The sequence below is a fragment of the Neovison vison genome, chromosome 1, assembly GCF_020171115.1.
Source record: "Neovison vison isolate M4711 chromosome 1, ASM_NN_V1, whole genome shotgun sequence".
NCBI lineage: Eukaryota > Metazoa > Chordata > Mammalia > Carnivora > Mustelidae > Neogale > Neogale vison.
In genome coordinates, this window is record NC_058091.1 from 196921607 (window position 1) to 196943231 (window position 21625).

At 40.1% G+C, this 21625-nt stretch overlaps 1 protein-coding gene across 2 annotated transcripts in view; it reads left to right on the plus strand.

Annotated features, from left to right (window-relative positions):
- Positions 1 to 1111: 1111 nt before the first annotated feature.
- Positions 1112 to 21625, plus strand: part of PCSK1 (proprotein convertase subtilisin/kexin type 1) — a 45570-nt gene continuing 25056 nt past the window's right edge. The window contains exons 1-7 of one of the 2 annotated variants that reach the window (XM_044265238.1): positions 1112 to 1532; positions 4697 to 4801; positions 8097 to 8207; positions 11012 to 11158; positions 12483 to 12559; positions 17833 to 17921; positions 20826 to 20998. In XM_044265238.1, coding sequence (XP_044121173.1) covers positions 1353 to 1532; positions 4697 to 4801; positions 8097 to 8207; positions 11012 to 11158; positions 12483 to 12559; positions 17833 to 17921; positions 20826 to 20998 — 882 coding nt within the window. In that variant the 5' untranslated portion in view covers positions 1112 to 1352. The remainder of the gene's footprint in view (positions 1533 to 4696; positions 4802 to 8096; positions 8208 to 11011; positions 11159 to 12482; positions 12560 to 17832; positions 17922 to 20825; positions 20999 to 21625) is intronic. The other variant, XM_044265247.1, reaches the window with a different exon arrangement.

Below are 21625 nucleotides of genomic sequence, written 5' to 3' on the forward strand. Positions count from 1 at the left end.
GAAAACATTCTTCCACAGAGTGACACTGTGCATTTTATGGAAAAGTAATGGTACAGCTTCAGCTCAAAACCCAAGAGAGGAGCTCTACTGAATTAAAAAATGTGAAGTTCAAAATTAATAAAAGCCACTCTTTCTCTCCCTGATCTAACACAAGAGTGTTTGGGTTTCAAGACTCCCTTGTTGATGATTAAAGAAAGTAATTTTCTTTTAAAAAATCATGTGATTGGGGCACCTGGGTCGCTGGCTCAGTCGTTAAGTGTCTGCCTTGGACTCAGGTCATGATCCTGCGGTCCTGGGATGGAACCCTGCGTTGGGCTTCCTGCTCTGTGGGAAGCCTATTTCTCCCTCTCCCACTCCCTGTGCTTGTGTTTCCTCTCAGGCACTCTCTCCCTCTCTGTCAAATAAATTTAAAAAAATCTTAAAAAAAATTAAAAATGATTAATTATTTTTCAGATAAGCACAGTAAGAGGGTGACACTAGGCTTTGCAATATCTAGAATAAAATTTGAGATATTGTTTTACTAAGTTGAGAGACACGAGGAACTAAACTTGTTTCTTTAAGGTGGTTTCAATGTTAGTTGAGAATACATTTTTTAAAAGTATCGCTTTAACAATGTCTTCCAGATGAGCTTATTTTCTTAGGCAATTTAGATCAGGATCTGGGCAATAGACGTTTCTCTCCTCTCTGCTCAGCCTCTGTCCGATTTCAGACTTAAGACCCCTGTTCTTCACAGCAGGTGCTCATCTCCACAGGGCTCTTACAAAAATTCATCCCCTTCCCGCCCCCCAAACCATGAGATAACTAAGTAAATGAAAAGAATGCGGACAGGAGTGCAGCAAAGTGTGTGGTAACTCCCAGCCTTCCGTTCTTGGTAGTAATATTCAAATAGGGTCACTTCTCTTTGAGAAGTGAAGGTGTTTCTCATGGCTACAGAATTTACAGTCAGTCAGGGAGCAGACTTAACTGATCCCAACAATCGATTCCTTCCTTTCCTTAATCCTTCCCTGCTTATTTTAGCCGCTTCTCCACCCCGCCGGGAATACCATCCAGATCTTAGTCCAGGTAGATCTGACGTCAAGAGATGGCTTTCGTCGATTTGACGTGTAAACACTCATTTCCATTCCGGCTTGGAAGGGCTGGGGCTCCACTCAGCCGGGCGACCAAAGAGCGCTCGCCACCGCCCAGCCTCTCCTCGCGCGCCTCCTATCTCAGCAGAGCCACCGGGAGGGAGAAGTGGTCCAGAGTCCGTGGGAGAAAAGGGCTAGTGTTTCTGGCTTTTCTCCTTTCTTGCATCTTTTCTTGCTTCTTTCCCCCATCTCCTTCCGACTTGTGTGCAAGCGAGTGTGTGAGCCATGGAGCGAAGAGGCTGGACTCTGCAGTGTACTGCTTTCGCTCTCTTTTGCGCTTGGTGTGCACTGAGCAGTGTAAAAGCGAAGAGGCAATTTGTGAATGAATGGGCGGCAGAAATCCCCGGGGGACCGGAGGCAGCTTCGGCCATAGCGGAGGAGCTGGGCTATGACCTTTTGGGTCAGGTAAGAGTTTACACTTTACAGAAACTTTCTGGGGCCCATGGGGACTCGCGGGATTGACGCGCGATCTCCTAAGTGGGAGCCCCAGGTCGCACTCTCCTAAGCCCAGTGGCAAAGAGCAGAAGCTTCTGCAGCTCTTGCTCCTGGCGCGCTTGGAGAAGGAAGGCTTGCATTATTTATTGTTTGGGCTGGAAGCAGCCAGGCAGAACGAAGCCGCTGCAGCTGGGTAAAGCTTATTCTTGCTGCCGTCCGCTTTGGCATTTAAATCCATTTCCGCGTGGTTTGGGAGAAAAATCCCTCCACGCTTGTTCACCGAACTTGAGATGCATGCAGGAGCTTACCAACCAAGAGCCCCCGGGAGAGGCACTGCGTTCTCTCCCCTGGGACTCAGCTGGTCTCTGCGTCAGGAGCCGGCTGTTTCCTTTTTTTTTTTTTTTTCCAATATGGCAGCATCAGATCTAAGTCCTGATGCAAAGGGTCAGAGAGGCTTAGTGATGTCCGCCCTCAGCCTTTCGGGCACGCCCAGGGCACTGGAAGAGCGCCAGAGGCCGGGCTCACGATCTAGAGGCTGGGGCCCCGCCGAGTGGCCTGGGGAGCGGGCGGGGAAGAGGTGAGTGAAACACACGGGAACACTCCCCTCGCCTCTACCGGGACGTTCGGGTCTTCACCGGGAACTTGCAGAGTCTGAGCTTCACAACTTTGCTGGGTCAGTCCCCCTGAAGGGTCAAGGGGCCGGAATGACTGTGGGGAAATCTTTTCTTTCTTTTTTGTTTTCCAGCCAAATGCCTAATAGCTTCCCCGAGGGTGTCAGCTTGTGATAAAAACTTGTCTGTGCAAGGGAGAGCTGGTTTCATAGATAGCTGGGAGGAGGGTGTTAAGGCATTACTAGAGTGACAGCTTAGGTGTGCGATTCCCGGGGGAACCCCAGGGGGTGTGATTTCTAATCTAAGCTTTCATTTTCCTTGGCTCAGAATCAAGCCCTGGGCCCTCGCCTTGGAACTGTGCCTCAAAGCGGGGGAGGAGGGAGTTGTAAAACATTTTGGCGCGTTTTTTCTGGAGGTGGTTGTAGAGATGCAGCTGAAGTCACAGATGAGTAATCGGCGTGGGCGTTGGCGATTCCATAGATCGAATCCTCTGGGGAATACGCCTCTCCTTGCCAGAGGCTTCATTCCCCAACTTGATGAGCCAAATTGCCTTTAAATGCCCAGCATAAAAATCAATACGCAGTTTGACTTCTCCGTGTCCCAGGAGCCGAACTAAGACTTTTTGCTTTGCCCAGATGTTGTTCTGTGCCAGGCTCCCTGTTAGGGGCTGAGGAATAATAGGAGGAAAAGAAACTTTCAGGGAAATCAAGAATTTAGAGGAGATTGGTTTAGTAACAAATAATTGGAATTGCAGGTAATTTGGTGTAATAGAAGTTGCACCTGGATTCTCAATGTTTGTTGATTGAGGGATTGAAGAGGGACAGGAATTGAGGAGGAGTGTAAAAAGACAGCCCAATGAAGGAAACATTTGTAGAGGGTTTAGGAAGAAGAGTCAAGTTGCCAGGAGAACTTGGTGAGATTGTAGAAGGTACTCAAGGCACAGAAAACAGATTTTAGGAAACAAAGAAGATACAAAGAAAGGATTTTAGAAGAAACTGTAAGGAATTGTGATCTGAGCAAAGTGTCAGCTGTAGGTGGAATTGTACTGGTAGCTACTGTGGGCATCATGAAAATCTTGTGTATCCTATGGGGGAATAACTGGGGACTTAATCCTATAACCTTTGGGTAGCTAAATAGCACTGGTAACTATGTGGAAAGAGATTGGGTAAGAGAGCAAAAATATCCCTTTTTCTTTTTCTCACCTGTTAGCCCCAGGCATATTTCCAAACCTGGCCATTCATTATGGAAATTGCTTTTAAAATCACAAATCCCTTTGGGCGCCTGGATGGCTCAGTGGATTAAGTCTTTGCTTTCCACATAGGTCATGATCTCAGGGTCCTGGGATTGAGCCCTGCACTGGGTTTTTTGCTCAGCAGGGAGTCTTCTTCCCCCCCCTCTCTCTGCCTGCTGCTCTGCCTACTTGTGATTTCTCTCTCTGTGTCAAAGAAATAAATAAAATCTTAAAAAAAAAATAACAAATCCCAAACCAAAAAGCAATAATTCAGTTTTCCTGATAGGATCTTCAAAGAAGGGTTGGAATGGTCACAGGAAGCTTTAAGAAATAGTGGGGTGGGGGTGGGGGGAATCTATATTTACATATGATTTGCATATGCTATATTTTCTCTAGCTATTTCCAGTTAAAATGGCATTACTATAGAGGGCACGGATTGCATGGAGCACTGGGTGTGGTGAAAAAATAATGAATACTGTTATGCTGAAAATAAATTAAAAAAAAAAGTTGGTACAAAATAATAAAAACTGTAGTTTACCCGGGGTGGGGGGGGAATGGCATTACTAACAAACATTATAAAATAGTAATTCTTAGTAAAAGATTGATAGTGTTTTCTTGATTCTGTTTATTTCTCCCTTTGTTTACAGTGATTTAGCGTCACTACCCTGAGCTTCTGAAGGCCTCAGGATAAAGACAGAATTAGAGAGGTGACCAGAAGCAAAACCAATTGATAGCAGAGGAAGAGCTAAGCATTGATGACCTTTTCCCTCTCCCCAGCTCCACATATGGAAAGCCTTGAACTAGTGGAAAGTCGAATGGTCTCTACTAGTAGCTTATAAAAATTATCACCATTGAGTCAATGGCTGTTTTTTATAACAATGATAAATATTATAGCTGAATGTAATGTTGACCATAGAGACTACCCAAAGGGTTTGCCAGCTTTCCACAAATTATTATTCTCTGACAAGATAAATTTGATGAAGTGGGTATTTTTTTAAAGAAAGGTCTACCTACACAATATTGTCACACAGAAACAAATTTAGTTCCTCTGAAATCTGAAAAAGAGGTATCATTAGCCCCCAAATATACAATGAGCCCAAGTGATAAAATTGTAAGCTCAACTTACTCAATATAGTGACAAGAGAGCAAGGGCTTCCATTGGTCTCTTCCTTATAAAGAATGGGCTTAATAAAAATTGCCTGCCTCTAAGTTACATGGGTTTCAGTCTAAAAACCCATATAAATTTATTTTGGATAAAGTGGGTTTTTATTTTAATGTTTTTTCTTTTATAGATTGGATCACTTGAAAATCACTATTTATTCAGACATAAAAACCATCCCCGAAGGTCTCGAAGGAGTGCCCTTCATATTACTAAGAGATTATCTGATGATGATCGTGTAAGTGTTGTACATTTGTCTTCAAACCAATAACCTAACTTATCTGCCTTATGATTTCCAGCAAGAGCAAAAAGTACTTTGCAAATATGATTATTTTTTATTGTGGTCACAACTATCTGTCTGTAGTATTTCTTGTTATTTCTATAGGATTATAATTGCACATAATAATAACTGGATTGGAGTGCATAGATTGAGTTAAATAAATTTTACATATAATATATATAAAAGTATATGTTTAAAATACTAGCTCACAAATCCAGCTGAAGAGCACAAAAAATGAATATTAAAAATTAAATTGCAGCCCTATTAAAAATGCCGATACAATCAACTAACAACCTTTTTTATACACCTATTATTTATCAGCATTTTAATGTCCAGTGTGAGGATGCCAAAGAAATTTATATGTGAACATTGATTTTAATAAATTTCAACATAACTGAAAACACCTTTTTCCGTTTCTGTTTGGTTTAGTTATATGGGGAATTAGTATTTATGATTGAGTTTTAAATCCACATCTTTATGAGCCAAATGTTTCCATAAGTATTGTATTATTTTGAAAGTATTGTAATGTTTGAAAGCATATGATCTCTTTTTATACTTGTTTGTATACATATTTAATGGTGAGACAAGAGCAGGAAATGTCTTGAATGAATATAGGCAAATAGTGTGAGGACAATTTGAATGTATATCTAGTGTACCTATTAATTTTTGAAGTCTGTTTTCAAGATCAGCAAACATATTAATAGAAATGTTGACTATATTGGGAGTATTGATATTTGTATACACAATGTTGGCTTTTCTCAAGAATGTGCTATACTGTTTGAAATTTATTGTGTCTGGCCTGTTTTCTGTTATCATGATTTCTGTTGCCTAGGACACTCCAGAGATTATGGAAGCTTTGTGAGAGATAGAATACATCCTTTCAACTTGCTAGAAAGAAAATATAAGTGATAGAAAGGTGATAAAACTATTGAAAGTACATGGAATTCATAAACCCTGTAAAATAATTTGTTATTTATATTATTTGTTCTGAAACTGATAGAATTTTTAAGTAAATTGGTAGAATTTTAAAAGCTGAAAGGAAAAATAAAAGGCAAATTATCAGAGTAGGGAATCAGCAATCACACCTAGGCAAGGAACACTATATCAGGACCATGGACAGCAGAACAACAACTCCTTGGCTACCTTTACTCGGGTCAATGATTAGATATGTGAGACCAAATCAGAGGCTCAACATTATTTGAAAAGTTTCTTGTCCAGTGAAATCTTCCTTTTGCCATCCCAAAGCATATGACTCATTGTATGGGCTGTGAAAAGTAGGACAACTTCCAATACTCTGGCTAGGCTTAGTCCTTGAGCAAAGCAAGAAAGAGATTTCCTTGTCTGCCTAAATGCATGCCTGACATTAATACACAAGGAAGTCAAACTGTCCTCCCTTATCATCTTCAGAAGAAAACTGGACAGAGTGGAGAAATACCTGTTATTATTACTAAAATTATCTCACTAAAGTGAACAAATGACCCAGTTCTATTCTTTAGAGATTTCTTGGATAGTTGATTTGGGAGCAAAAGTCTCAAGTGATAATGAAGAAAGACTAAGAATTTAATCCCTAACATAACTTCATAAAAAAAAAGAGTCCATATAATCTTATGAAAAATTTATTTTAGAAAAATTTATTTTTCTAAACTTTATTTTTATTTTGTTTTAGAAAACATCCTAGAATCCATAGAAGGTAGCAGTGGGAAGTTGAGCTAGATGATCTTTAATGCTCTTCCCAAATCAAAAGGATTATTTACATTTAAGTACATGATACCTATTATATACATGAAAGAAAGATATTCCTAATTTCCTCTATTCTATTTGGTCTGCTCTTAATAGAGATTAATGTGGGATTTGGAGTTAATGACATTAATCATAACACTGTTTCCAACAACTGAATGTTTATCTGATCAGATGGAGGAGTGCCTCTTCTTATATTCCATTTTTTAAAAATTGCTTTTGATTTTCACTTTTTTTTTCTTTTTTTTTTCATGGGGGATAATATTCTTTCAAAATAGCCTTCTGAAATGCAGCAATAGGCTATCTTTACAAGTATGTTAATGAAATCTCCAACTGTAAGTGACTCTATCAAGGATTAGTACTTGTTCCCTAGCAGCCAGCTTCCAAAGACCAACTCAGAGGACAGGCAGTATATTCCAAGCATTGAGGTACTTTAAGCCAAAACAATTAAGCTTGAACATACATGGTCTTTAAAAATAAATTATAGTGACTAATGTCTAGGGTTTCAAGTCCCTCCCAATATTTATAATAGGTTTGCCATAAATTTTCTAATTGAAAATTCAGAACACTCTTAGTGGATGGTTTTATCCTTTAGTAACAAATTATTTTTTAGTTTTTATTTTTGGGTCTGACTCATGAGTATTCTCACATTAACAGCATCCCACCAGACACTGGACTGTCATCATGTGTACAACAGAGAGAATATGTTTTGGGTAGGAAAGAGTCATGTTGCCTAGTGAAATAAGAGCATAGTATTATTTCATAATGAATATAACCACAAGGCAGTCCCTCACCCTCTCAGGGTCTCAAGTATAATAGGATTATGCCATCAATGTGGGAAAGGTAATTTTTGTATTGTCAGATCTCTTTAGTAATACATGAGACTAAATTAATGGTAAGTGTGCATGGTCAGTAGTACTCATTCATCACCCTGGATCTGTTTCTCATATTAAATACTCTTAAGCAGGAGCTTAAAGCACAGGGGAGTCAGAGTTTTAGACTTGCAAAGACACAGCACCTCTCTTGTCTGGCATAACATTTGCAATTTCTACCTTTTGCATGTAAAGAAAGAGAAATTAATCTAAAAGAGCACCATAACAGCAGTCTCTGGAATATCCCAGCTTGTTGACTTATTCCATGAAAATGGACAAATTTTCAGTTACAAACCCCTAAGATGGCAAGAAAAATCAGTCTTATGGTCCATATGCTGATGAAAGGAGACTAAACTTTTACTTCCACTGGAATCATAGTATAAATAATTTGAGGGAATCATCACTTCACTGACTCCTTCTCCTCCCCCTAAAGGTACAGTTTACTGTAATAGAGGAAATGTTCATCTCCCCAGTGGGTAGTCCCTTCTTCTCACTGAGCTGCCAGTTTGATCTGCAGTCAAACGAAAACATTTTTGAACTGCCTCAACTGTGATGGGGAGGGTACTGGAGCTAGTTAGAGAGAAGATGGTTAAACAGAGGTGACTTTCTGACTGCTGATCTTCTTGCTATAAAACTCCTTGTAGGTAATATGGGCTGAACAACAGTATGAAAAAGAAAGAAGTAAACGTTCAGTTTTAAGAGACTCAGCGCTAAATCTCTTCAACGATCCAATGTGGAATCAGCAGTGGTACTTGGTAAGTACTTACAGAAGGACTGAATAGGATCTGGGCTATTATTTTGTTACATCTGCAAAATAGATTTTTTAAAAAGAGACAATTCAGTAGAAGGCCAATTTACCTGGAGATTAGAGCTGATGGGAACTTCCATGATCTGGATCTCCTGTTTCACTAGGTGGAAGTGTCTGAAACACAGATATTAACTGCTATGAGAGGAAGGATTGTGACTTTTCTTCTCTAAAGCTTATCTGGAGCAAAGGCAGAAGAATCATATCTTGCAAGAGTTCCAAAACAGTAATCATCGCAAAAATCACATTTGGTCAGAGTTACTCTTGAGAACCTTTAAATCATCCAAAGGGCACAGTGAACATGATTCAGTATATACAGCCCTGAGTGGCAATTCTTACATGCCAACAAGTGAGAATTTCTGAACCAAGGAACACAAGGAGAGACAAAAGTCATCTACATGCAGATTTGTAGACTTGCAAACTGCTTTACTTTTAAGATACCAAATCCTCATTGATATGTAGGCATTGAGTAGAGAAATTTTTTAAAAAAGATTATTTATTTGAGAGAGAGAGAGAGACACACACACAGAGAGAGAGAGAGAGAGAGAGCACAAGAGGGGAGGAGGGTCAGAGGGATAGAGAGAAGTAGACTCCCTGCTGAGCAGGGAGCCTGATGTGGGGCTCTATCCCAGGACCTTGAGATCATGACTTAAGCTGAAGGCAGATGTTTAAACGACTGAGCCACCCAGGTGCCCCTGAGTAGAGAAATTTTAAATGCTCTTTCTTGCCTGCAGAGCCTTGCTCCATGCCTGTCTCCCTTCCATTTTAATATGAAGCTTCTATGTCAGTAATACATGTTGATGGAAGTGGTATTTTTGTTGAGAATCCTATAAAAGATAAATTTTCATGACAACCATGAGCTAAGGCTTAGATATCTTTGTTGCATAAAGGACGGGAAAAGGGATCAATTCCTCTTGACATTCTCTTAACCTAGGCAATACCCACTCATTGCAGTAGAAGAGACTCATTAACATTTGTGTATTGACTGTATGTCAAATACTCTTCTAAGTGTTTGACATGAATGAACTCATTTAGTCTCACATCATATTGTAGATACAATGATTATACCCATTTGGTAGATGAAGAGACAGAGACATGGGCAAGTTTAGTAACTTGCCAAAGTCATCTGGTTACCCGTGGTAGGGCCATAATTCATGGCTCCAGAGGTCATACTCTTTTTTTTTTTTTTTTAAGATATTTATTTATTTATTTGACAAACAGAGATCACAAGTAGGCAGAGAGGCAGGCAGAGAGAGAGGAGGAAGCAGGCTCCCCGCCGAGCAGAGAGCCTGATGTGGGGCTTGATCCCAGGACCCTGAGATCATGACCTGAGCTGAAGGCAGAGGCTTAACCCACTGAGCCACCCAGGCGCCCCCAGAGGTTATACTCTTAACCACCACCACACTGTGTGATTGTTCTTGCAACTGACACAGAGGCCTTCTCTGGCTTTGGCCAGAAATCCATGTGTAATTCCTACCTCCTAAATCATTTAGTTTCATGTTGGCCTAGTAAGTTCTTTTAAGAGTTTTCCCCTATTGGGAAAACTCAGTCTGTTGAGCACCCAATTTTTGGTTTCAGGTCAGATCAAGATCTTATGAGTTGTAGGATCAGCCCCATGTTGGGCTCCATGTCCAGCTTGAAGATTCTCTCCCTCTCTCCCTTCCCTCATTTTTATGTGCTTTCTCTCTAAAGTGAATGAAGACATCTTAATTAAAAAAAAAAAAAGAGTTTTCCCCTACTTTTTGAGGAGAATCAGTTGGGGGAAATTCATTCATTGATACTTTAAGCTGTTATTATTAATAAATTTCTTACTGTCCCTTTCACCAGAAACTGGCACTTTTCTCCCGCAAATGCTTGGAAATGTGCTCATCTCTCTATTTCCTTGCTGTCCAGCTCTTCTCACTTAGAGTCCCACACACTGTAACTATCAGAAAATTTATCTGAGAAAGAAAATTTCAAATCCCCTCTCATAGATACTTACTCTCTTGAACCACTCATACTTGGAAATAGGCAATTAAATTGCAAGTCCTGATGAAAAGTCATCCTCCTGAGCATTCCAGGTTCTGCTTTTAGAAAAGTTTTTAAAACATCCATGAATGACTACGGACCAGACAATGTAAAGTAGGCTTAGTGTGGCAAGGGTGGCTCAGGATTTGGGGAGAGATGGGAACATGCAACGCCAAATAAAACTTGGGTAGATAAAAAGCTTGAGCATGTCATTATAAATGAATGAAACTTAGGGATGAACTTCTTAGAAGCTATGTAACTCAGTGAGAAGGGGCACAGGGTGATTCATCCTTTCAAGTGATTTTCCATTGGAACAACTGGGAAGGGAACAGCACTCGGATGAATCACTTGGCTTCACCATCAACTTTGTTTTTTATTTCACCTAATTGCTTTCTTCTAAAAAGTAGAGTGACCCTGGGGTGGGGGGTGGCGGGAGATGGGTCTCCAGACTTGAGCTTCGGTTCTTATTTTGCAGCAAGTATATCATGGTTTTACCAATTCTTTTTCTTTTTTTTTTTTTTAAAGATTTTTATTTATTTATTGGACAGAGAGAGAGATCACAAGTAAGCAGAGAGGCAGGCAGAGAGAGAGGAGGAAGCAGGCTCCTCGCTGAGCAGGAGGGAGTAGAGGCAAAAAGCCCAATGTGGGGCTCGATCCCAGCACCCCGGGATCATGACCTGAGCCGAAGGCAGAGGCTTAACCCACTGAGCCACCCAGGTGCCCCAATTCTTTGTTTTTCTTTACCAGCAAGATACTAGGATGACTGCAGCCCTGCCCAAACTGGATCTCCATGTGATACCTGTTTGGCAAAAAGGCATCACAGGCAAAGGAGTTGTTATCACAGTCCTGGATGATGGCTTGGAGTGGAATCACACAGACATCTATGAAAATTATGTGAGTCTGGACCCTCCTATGACTACAGCTTAGGGAGATGTCTACAAACACACATAGTTAAGGCTTTCCTTTTCTCAAGTGGAAGACTGCTCTGATGTTGACCTCAGGAATTAGGGCCAAGGTCTTTGCTCTTTCCTGTACCCTCCTGCCAGCAATATGAACTTTTTTGGTATCGTGAGCACTGAAAGAATTCAGTGAAGCCAAGGATTTCACAAAAACGTGTGTGTTGAGGAAGTGAGGAGGCACCTATACCACCTAAATTATTAAAAGCCATTCAGACTCTACATCACTTGGTATTGGGGGGCATTAAAACAAGCAAATCAAGAATAATGCCTGAGATCATTTTCACAGGCTTCTTCCTCACATCCTTTATAGGTGAATATCTCTGACATTGTGAAATTATGTGAATGAGATTCTTTCCATTCAAATTCAAAATGTACACCATGTGGTGTAAAAATGGCAAGCTGAGAAAAGAAATGTTTATTATGAACGGAAAATAAGTAAATGATAACTGCTTGTCTGTTAAGTACTACATGATATCTTAGGCCTTTAGATCAATGTTTCATCTTTTTGATTGTCCCTTGTCTTTCTCTCATCCTTTCCATTCCTTCAAAATTCCCCAGCTAAAGAGCAAAGGATAAGGGAAGAAAAAGAAGAGATAAAACGATTAGTAGAAAGTAGGAGTTATTGAAAGATGTGGAAAATGTAGAGAAAAATACTGGTTAACAGAACTCCTATGTGGGAGATGTTTAAGTGTAGCAATCTGTTTAGAAAAGGAGGTGGGGCCTAGAAGCTTGTCTTCTATGTCAAGCACACTCTTCTTAATTACATTACATGTTTATTTCATGTAACTGGAAAGGCTGAAGGAGATCCCTGCAGACCTGAGCCCCACCCCACAGTCATCTATTTGCACCTATAATCGTTAAGAGAGAGGAGTATCCAAGTGTCACTAACTAGCTCTAGAGCTTAGTTAAATCATCCAACCTCTCTGGGTCTCAGTTTTCTCTTTTAAAAAATGAGGTGGTCGAACTAAGTAAACTGTGATTCCTTCTGGTTCTAATAGCCTATGAACTTCAGAGAATTATATATATATATCTGCTAACATTCACTGAGAATTGGATGATTGCTCACTTTTCTGTGTACCTCTTTTATGCCTGGCTTATGGGTATAACAATTGATCAACAACTGGGCCAGAAACTGTGAAATGCAGATTTCTGAGCTATCAGCCAGGCTGGAGGGAGTAGAGGCAAAAGGCTTGGGAAGTGCTACTTTTTTTTTTCTTTTTTTAAATGATGCTACAGGGTTATTTCTATTTTCTCTTTAGGATCCAGACGCTAGTTACGATTTTAACGATAATGACCATGATCCATTTCCCCGTTATGATCCCACAAATGAGAACAAGTGAGTAAATGTGGATTTGGGGGGAATATGTACTTTAAAATGCTTTTATCTTATTTGAGAAAATTACACTATAAATATGATCCATATTTCAGCTCTCAGAGAAGTTTTCATGCACACCATCCACACCACAATATTTTGTTGCTTTTAAAACAGAAACCAGTGTTTCTATTTTTATATTTCTTTTGGCTTCCAGGACCACATTTCAATTAAACTTTCTTCTTAGGTTATGCAATGCTCCCTCAAATAGTGCTGATAGTTATAGCTTTAGAAAGAACGTTTGGGTCTTAAAGAGCAAAATCCTACATCCCATCTTCTCCAACACCAATTCCTTTATGAATCCTTTCCTATTAGCAATTCCTCTATGAATCCTTTCCTATTAGCAAACATATTTGATGTTAGTTGTGGAAATAAAAATAGATGACAAAGATAACAAATTCCCATGACTTCTTTTGGTGGCTACAGCCACGCTCACCATTTCCCTCAGAAAAGTATGGCCAGATACCAGACAACAGAGATGTACTCTGAGGCCTGGTCCTCAAATCCAATGCATTTTCTGGGGGCATTGGACAAGTCAGTAGTCTCTCCCCATATTTTTGCTGGGTACTGTAAAACTAAAGGGAAGAGAAAAAGAATATCTTCTGACTCCTGATTCTTGCTAGTAACCACAAAGTGTTGAGGGAGGCCAAGAGCCAGAGCTGATAAAGCAAGAGGCCAAATAAAGAGCCAGAGGCAAGAGACTTTTTAACCATTTTTTCCTAGCTGCAAAGAAACTTCATCCTTTAGCCACATGGTCTCATGTGAGGAGCCTTGTTTTACAATATCTCCCATAACTTCAAAAAGACTTCCATACTTCCTTCCTCATTTTCATTTTCTTCTTCATTTCTTCTTCTTTCATTTCTTCTTCATTTTCTCCACCCAGACTTGCCCCAGAATTGATCAAAACCAAGGCAAAATTAGAGCTTGCTGTTACAATCGGGATGTAAAGATTCTACATAAAGGGGTTCCATTTTTCTCTGTATGGCTTTCTCTCTCTCGGACTATTACCCAACTTGGGTCAACTGAATTCTCTCCTGCTTGCTCTTTTTCTCCCTTCTTCCCTCTTCCTTTCTTTCTTATTCTCACTCAGAGTTCCCATGTGGCTGGTGGAGTAATGTTGACCTGAAGTTGTGTCTTTGGATGGTTTCCCCCTCTAGAAGGCCAACAAACACCAGGAAGAGAGTTGAGGCTCCTGCCCTTAGCCTCAACCTCTGCATATGTCTTTCCTCCTTGGGGAGAAAGGGAAGCTTGGGGAGGGTTCCAAGATATTGCTTCTTTCTGTACCATTTACTTCTAGGGTTTATTTCTTAAAGGGGTTAACTAGAAACAATACATAGAAGTTAGAATACTCCAGTAACAGTACAATAAGAACCACCGGGGGTGCCTTGAAGGAAACTGGGATATCTCAGAACTTATGGCAGGAGCCCCAGACAAATTTTCAGCCATATTTCTAAGTCAAGGCAGTGCAGGGGCTGAGGAATGTGTGCTCTTTTGGAGCATGACATTGTAATGTTAGCCTGGCTAGTAGTCATGGCTTTGCCAATTATCAGTATATAAGGTGACCTCGAGGAATTCATTGACCTCTCTCCCTGTCTCTATTTTTCATTTTGTCTCCCAAAATGGGTGATAAGGCACTTGCTCTCTACCCTCCTGAACAGAACTTCTAAGGAAATGGGCAATAAGTTCTTAGAAGAAAGGGGCAGTTGATTCTAAGAAGTTAGAATAAAGTAAAAATGACAACTCTCATTCTGTCCCTTTGGTCAAGACCAAAAGAGAAATCTGCTCTCAGCTGGATGGGTGCAGCTGAGGAGACTATTAGCTAGAGCCATCAGCCTTCTTCCTAGGCTGTGTCCTCGAGGTCTGGCCCCAGGATCCAGTGTGGATGATAAATTGTGTGGTGGCTGCATGATAGCCAAATACTTGGTAAAATGATATTCTCAAGAGTTTCTCTACTCATGAGAAGGAGGGGCTCAGATTTCCCTTTTTTGTTCCCCCCCAAAAGGGCAGTCTTATATCCAATATTCATAATACTGGATAGCCAATGCAATAGCCACATTTCCCTCAATTTGCAGAGCTCCAAAGCCTTCAGAGAAGTAGCTCATATAATGGTACTTACTTTGTGCCTGAACACACTGAGTTTCCAGAACAAAGCCTGCCATGGACCTCCCACATAGCGTCCAGTTAGCGTGACACAGACAAATAGCTAGGAGTATAGGATATACAGCTAGATTTGGGTTAAATATTAGCTCTACCACTTTAAAGTTGGGTGACCTTGAATAAATTATTTAACTGCTTTAGTGCCTCAGTTTTATCATTTATTAAAAAGGGATAATAATAATAGCTACTTTGTTGGGTTATTATGGAGATTAAATGAGTTTATATATGTAATTAGCTTGTATAGTATCTGGTACATAGAAAAAGTTTTGTTTGCTATGGTGATGATGATGATGACGACCAAGCCTCTTCATTTAGCAGCAAAGACAGACCTCCTTTCACTAAGAAATCAACGTGACAAGAATTACACCATCTGAGAGGAGCAGTGACAGAGACAAGTCCATTTTCTGAGCCAATTCAGAATCTGCTCTTTGAAAATTACACAATAAGTACCTACCTCTCAGGGTCCTCTTGACTATCAACCAAAAAGGGAGCATCCCTATCATTTAACAAAAGGTAAAATACAAAATAGAGTTGCCCTTCTAGCATGTATCAGAAATAAATCCCCTAGGTTTAGAAAATGAATGGCTCCATTTTGTCTTGGGCTTTATAGCAGTTAGAGACCTATTATCTCCCAATTCCAAGGGCATTATCTCTCCAAAGTATCTGTGTTGCTGCTGTTCTTTATTACTATGTAAATGAGATTAATAGAAGCGGCATTTGAATTCTCCTCTGCAAATCAAAAAAGGAATCACTAAATAATAAAATCTCAAAAGTGCAGGTAACTCTTACTATTAAGCTGGCATGAATCTATATTCAGAATTTCAATACCAATTACAGATTATTTTTCTAGTTAAATAACATGGGTGACAAGAGTATTTTAACTAGGATAATAGTAGTCTTTAAACTATCTTGTGGAATAATTTTTAAAAAATCAATTTGTTTAAATGCCAGTTACTACCATTGTTCTAAAATAATAAAGGGTTCTTTTATCTCAGATCCTAAGTTAAGGAAAGAAAAAAAGCTGTAGGTCTACAAAGAATGACATAGTACCACTTTGATAAAGCCTTCCGTTTTTCTCAAGGTGTGGAGGTGGGAAGTGAGGGTAAGAGGAGGGAAAAGTATCAATCCTTTTTTGTACCGTGATCCTACTGCACCTTTCAAGAAAATAATTTTCAGTATGTAAGGAGAGATAAATCACAGGTGTTGTCACTTTGCATCATTCTTAGGACAGAGGTGCTATCTGTCAACAGTATGATTCTATTGGCTCAGGCTGGACATTCTGCTATCCCGGCCCTAGGGAAATGGAAATAGAGGTGGTGGTGACTTCTAGAAACACAATTTCTGGAGGGTGACAACTCAGTTTCTCCTTCTACAAAAGCAAAGAGAGTTAACCCATCAAAGAAACATAAGGCTCCTTTTATGAGCTCGATGTGCACACAATTCTCAGAGAATGGGTGTGTTGGTCAGGGCATCTTAGGCTGCAAGTGAGAATCCTAATTCAAACATGAAGTACGGTGGGGATTAAAAAAAAAAATCATCCAAGGAATGGTCTAGCTTCGGCTTTCCAAGATCCAAGAGCTCAAATAATATGCTAGTAGGACCTTAATCAGTAGATCTTTTAGCTGCTTGCCTCCAATTAGCTACATTCTTAAAAAGAAAAAGAAAAAAAAAATTTTTTTTTTTTTTTTGGCCTGGCAGCAAAATCTGCATGGGTCACATAGAACTTAAAGCTATACATTTTAGAGAAAGAATAGAATTCTCTTCCCCAGAATATGCAATAATCCTTGAAAGCTGTCTGGGCAGAGGAGACTCATGACAGAATCACAAGGAGTATGAGAAAGTACTTCCCTAAAGGAGGAAATGCTAGGAGAAAAAAAAAAAAAAAGAAGAAGAAGAAGGAGAAGAAGCAGATGTCTGCTACATTAGGAAAGACCTGGAATTAAAAATAATTACATTGTTCTGACTTAGGATTCCTCTCCAGTATTAACATGAAGAAATAGAAACATCATTTAGCAAAAGGAGACCAAGAAATCATCTTTAGTACTTTAGGAAAAAAAAATGAGAGAGAGAGAAATGAAACAGAATTATTTTGGGTAGTCAATGTAGAATTTGTATATTCCTGCTGGGCTAAATTAACAGATGTCTAGTGTAGTAGTGCCTAAAACCAGGTGGCTGGCTGTGCTGCCGAGAGCTAACTCTTCCCCTCTTTCCTATGGCGGCTCCTGCAAAGCACCAACAGCTTCTACACTGCTCCCAGGGCTTCCACTATGGGATGAAGCCATTAAATAAATTCACATTAAAGTTCTCTTGACTTATTGACCCTCTTAAGGTCGGGGGGGGGGTGGGAAAAGATGATAATCCTCAGATTTTCAGAACTGATGCTTGGATGGTGGACTCTGCTCTGTTTTAGAGATGGACTTTTCCCTCCAGATACTCTGAAACCAGCAATTATCCTCTTTGCCTGATGGCAAAACCAGTCTTGTTCAGGCTTCTGGCCCCAATCAGAGTTGCAGGACGACCCTGGTTTCCCAATTAGGGGGTAGCATCCTGTTAAAATTTCACCCCCACCCCCACCCCCACCCCCCGGTACTAGAAAACCCTCAGTTGCTTTAGTTTGGTGGAGGATGTTTAGGGGGCGGGAAGAGGGCTTGAGAGGAGAATTCTGTTCTACTTATCCTACTAGGACTGGTCCAGGATAGCCTACTTCAAGGAAGTCAGTAGATAGGGCTTAAGGAACAACTTCACCAAAATGTATGGAGCAGAAGCCATTTCTCTGAAACAGTACACTAGCCACCACTCCATGTTCTGTACATGCAATATGGCATGTGTTGTCACAAACCCCCGAGGACAGGTGACTTACTCAAGGTCACACCACTGGTCAGGGGCAGAAGCTGGAAAGTGAATCACATATTTCAGCTCCAGTTCCTGTATCATCTGATACCTACACTTCATCTAAAACTATCAGGCAGGAGACCAGCAACAAGGTTGACAAAAAATTAGTACGGCCATGTACCAGGGACTCATGTGCAAATGACAGTTGCACTCATTCCTGCTTTATAATTCCTATTTTTCATCTTCAGACATGGGACCAGATGTGCAGGAGAAATTGCCATGCAAGCAAATAATCACAAGTGTGGGGTCGGAGTTGCGTACAATTCCAAAGTTGGAGGTAAAGCAGAGGGTTGCTCCTACAGTTTTGAACTTTAATTCGAGTCTTGCAACACCTGGTGTAAATGAGGGGGGGAAAAGGGGGTTTTCAACAACCAGAGGGAGAAATGAATTCCATGTAATATGTGCTGTAGGATTTAAGTGTGATTTGAAAACAAATCAATGGCTCTGGATTCCTAAAAAAAATGATAGCTGAATTTAGCCTATACATCTTCATGGGGAGAAAAATGGAAATGTTGAAAAGCTTTTGAACCAAAGCTAATTTTCTCTGTGTGCTAATTTACAAGGGTTTGTTATTGAGTGCTTGCTAAGGGAACAGAAGGAGGAGGTAAATTCAGGCAAAGACTTTCCCTGCCTCTCAATTCTCTCATTCTTCATTTCATAGCAAATAATGGTCTTAAGAAAATAAAAGAATGCATACTGGTTACATGAAGAAGCCAAAGGTTATCTTTGACAGCACAGATTTAAAATCTAGTAGTTTCAGTCAGAGTCTTTGTGGAGAAACATATGGTAAATTCCATCGGGGCAATTAAATAGAGGAAATATTTACAAGCCTTAAAGGAAATTATCACAATATTACACACCTGAAACTAATATAACCCTCTATGCTAACTAACTGGAATTAAAATGAAAAACTTAAAAAAATAGTAAAGGGAAACCAACAAGGGCTAACAAATGTAAACAGACGTAATTATCTTTAGGCCTAAAGGAGCAAGAGGAAAGAGAGTTCAGGGGCAATAGAAGAAAGTTGGGGCCATGGGAAAGAACCACTGGACAGGATCTATGGCCTTGAGTGCAACAACGGGGCTTCCTCTAGGCGACGAGGATCCCAGCCAATGATTACCTCACTCTCCTCTCATCCCCCACCTTCCTGCTACGGTCTTCAGTTGCCTGATGCCCACGGGAAGACAAGAGAACCCATTGGCCCAGTCCATCTTCCTGTGAAGATGGGTGGACAGTGGACCAGCAGGGGCTCACATAGAATATAATCATTGTCTCTCCTCTTTTCACTATCCCTAGCTTGGGCTTTTACAGTTATGCTAGCAACTTTGCGTTTAGTTTGTTTTCCAAACTACAATAAAAAAGATCAGTTGTAGAATATGCCAATGATAGTCAAACTCCTTTTAAACTCTGCACAAGTATACATTGGGTTTGGTTATTATTTCCTTTTAAGAGATCAAATAAACACATTGTGGCACATATAATGACTCTCTCCCTAATACAGCATACTAGTACATTTTGTGTCATCCCTGATCTGATACTAGCATTGTCAAAATGCTGTGTTTTCCCCCCTTTTTTAAAGCACTATGTTAATTTTAAAAAAAATGAAGGCAGAAGCACAAATCAGGTAATCACCTAGAGAAATACTTCACATTTTAAGTCATGATGAACTAGCTATAGTTTGCAAGAGAATCTTCTGATCCCTTCATTTTATAGAGAAGTAATCAGGAACAAAATTCTCAAGGTAACAGCTGGTTTATGGCAGTGTAGAAGTAAAACACAAGACTTCTGATTCCAAGTCCACTGAGATTTTTTTCATTACTCCACCCTTTGATGGTCTAGCACCGAATGCATTTTTTAATAATACGTTTCACTTATTAGGTACCACTGACTCTACAACACATTACACGTGGTGTACTCTAAGTTAACAGGCAAGATTTGGTTGTCAAATTTCTGGGATTCAAGTCCGAGCTCCCCAGTTTCAAGCTGGGTGGCCCTGAGCAAGTCATTGTCCCTCTCTGGACTTATAGTCCACCTGTAAAATGGGGGAAATTATGACATCTACCTCAAATTGTTGTCCTAATGATAGAGGAATCTGTATGTTGAAGGCCTTAGCATGGTGACTGCATATAGTATATCCTCAATGCACATAAGCTGCTACCATCCCCATAAAGACTGAAGAAACTAAGGCACAAGATGTTAAGTGGCTTGCCCAAGATCACACAGCTAGTAAGTAGAGCTTGGATTTTTTTCATTTTCCCAAAGTAAATTTTTAACCAGTTTTGTTTCAATCAATATGAGTTTCACTAATTATGTTAATTGCATGTTCTTTTATCCATGCTCCATAGTAAATAATAGCATGCAAATATGAGGCTGTGCACTCTACTACATGATCAGTCTGAAGCCAGGAATAACTGGGTAGCTGTCCGTATTTGTCTAAATTGCTTTTGCCTTCCTGGCTCTTGAATACATGAGTCTGATGACAGGTGACAGCCTGTTAGAAAGTACAAAGAGCTACTGCGTCTGCCTTCTCCTAATGAAAAATGATTCCCCCTCAGGAGAAAAATCCATGGCAATGATTTCATCCTTGAGATTATTTAGAAGAAAAGGAAGCATGTTCCTTGAAAATGTTTCTCACAAACACATAAAAGAATGGCCTCTAGGTTATTTTTAATCAGAGCTCAGAAACAAGAGTTCTTTCCCTATTTGCTAGTTTTCTATTGTGGGTAGATCTTTTCAACCCACACAGTGTCCCAAACAGAATCCTTCGTGTGGCACAGGTTAGGCAACAGTCTTTCGTGGTATAGTCATGAACAGACAGGTCAAGGGAGGGTTGTTCGATGCCTTTTTTCAAAAGCTGTCTTGTCATTTTCACGCTGTTGGGACAGCAAAGGGAGGGGAGACATTTTGTAATCAGTACCAGTCATGGTCACTGCTTAGTGCATAGAGTTATCTCTAAAGGGCAGATACCAACGCTTATGGAGGCAGTGACTTGTATCTTCCTTCTGTGCTCATAGCAGCCCTGATCACAGGCACTGGAGATCCAGTGGTTACCCTGTTTTTTACTCTTTTGAGAGTCTTCTGTAAAATGAATATTAAGAAAAATAAAATTAAGAGCATTACACCATTCTACATGTACATGCTGACATCCACTTACGTGTTTTTTGTCTGGTTTACTGTTCAGGCATAAGAATGCTGGATGGCATTGTGACTGATGCTATTGAAGCCAGTTCAATTGGCTTCAATCCCGGACATGTGGATATTTACAGTGCCAGCTGGGGCCCTAATGATGACGGGAAAACTGTGGAGGGGCCTGGCCGACTGGCCCAGAAAGCTTTTGAATATGGTGTCAAGCAGGTAAGGTGCTTAACACAGACCCACCTGAAGTGAAACATGACCATTTGGATAGCAAGGAAAGGGATGAACATTTAGCTTATATGGAAAGAAATGGCTTTGAATTTCTTGTCATTATTTACAATTTGAAATGCATTTAGAGAACCAAATCATTCTTCAGAGGGACAGAAGTTAAGGGTCCAGAGAGTTTTCCCCATTTGGGTCTGACATGCAACATAGATTCTTTACTCTTAGAATAGTTACTTTAAAAAATATTCTGGAAATAAAATTTTAAAAAACTAAAAAAAAAAAAAAGTAAATAAATCAGAAAAAGTTTAATAAAATAAATTTAACATAAGAAGTACTCTGGATAGGTCCTTTCTCATTTTCCTGCCGCTTTTGGATTTGTACACTAGGGAAACTACCACCCAGACTTCTTTCCAATCTTTGGAAATTCATCCTTAAATAAAGCTAGGTGCTACTTCCCATTTTGTACATGCCAGGTGTGGACTTGTGCCTTGGTGGTATTGCTCTGTTTACTCCATTCTTACCAGGATTCTAAGGCTTCGTTCTGCACAGGATCAAACAAAAGTAGGAACTTCGGAGAGCACAGACTGAGAAGTCATAGAAAGAGTAGCCTTGACGAGCTGC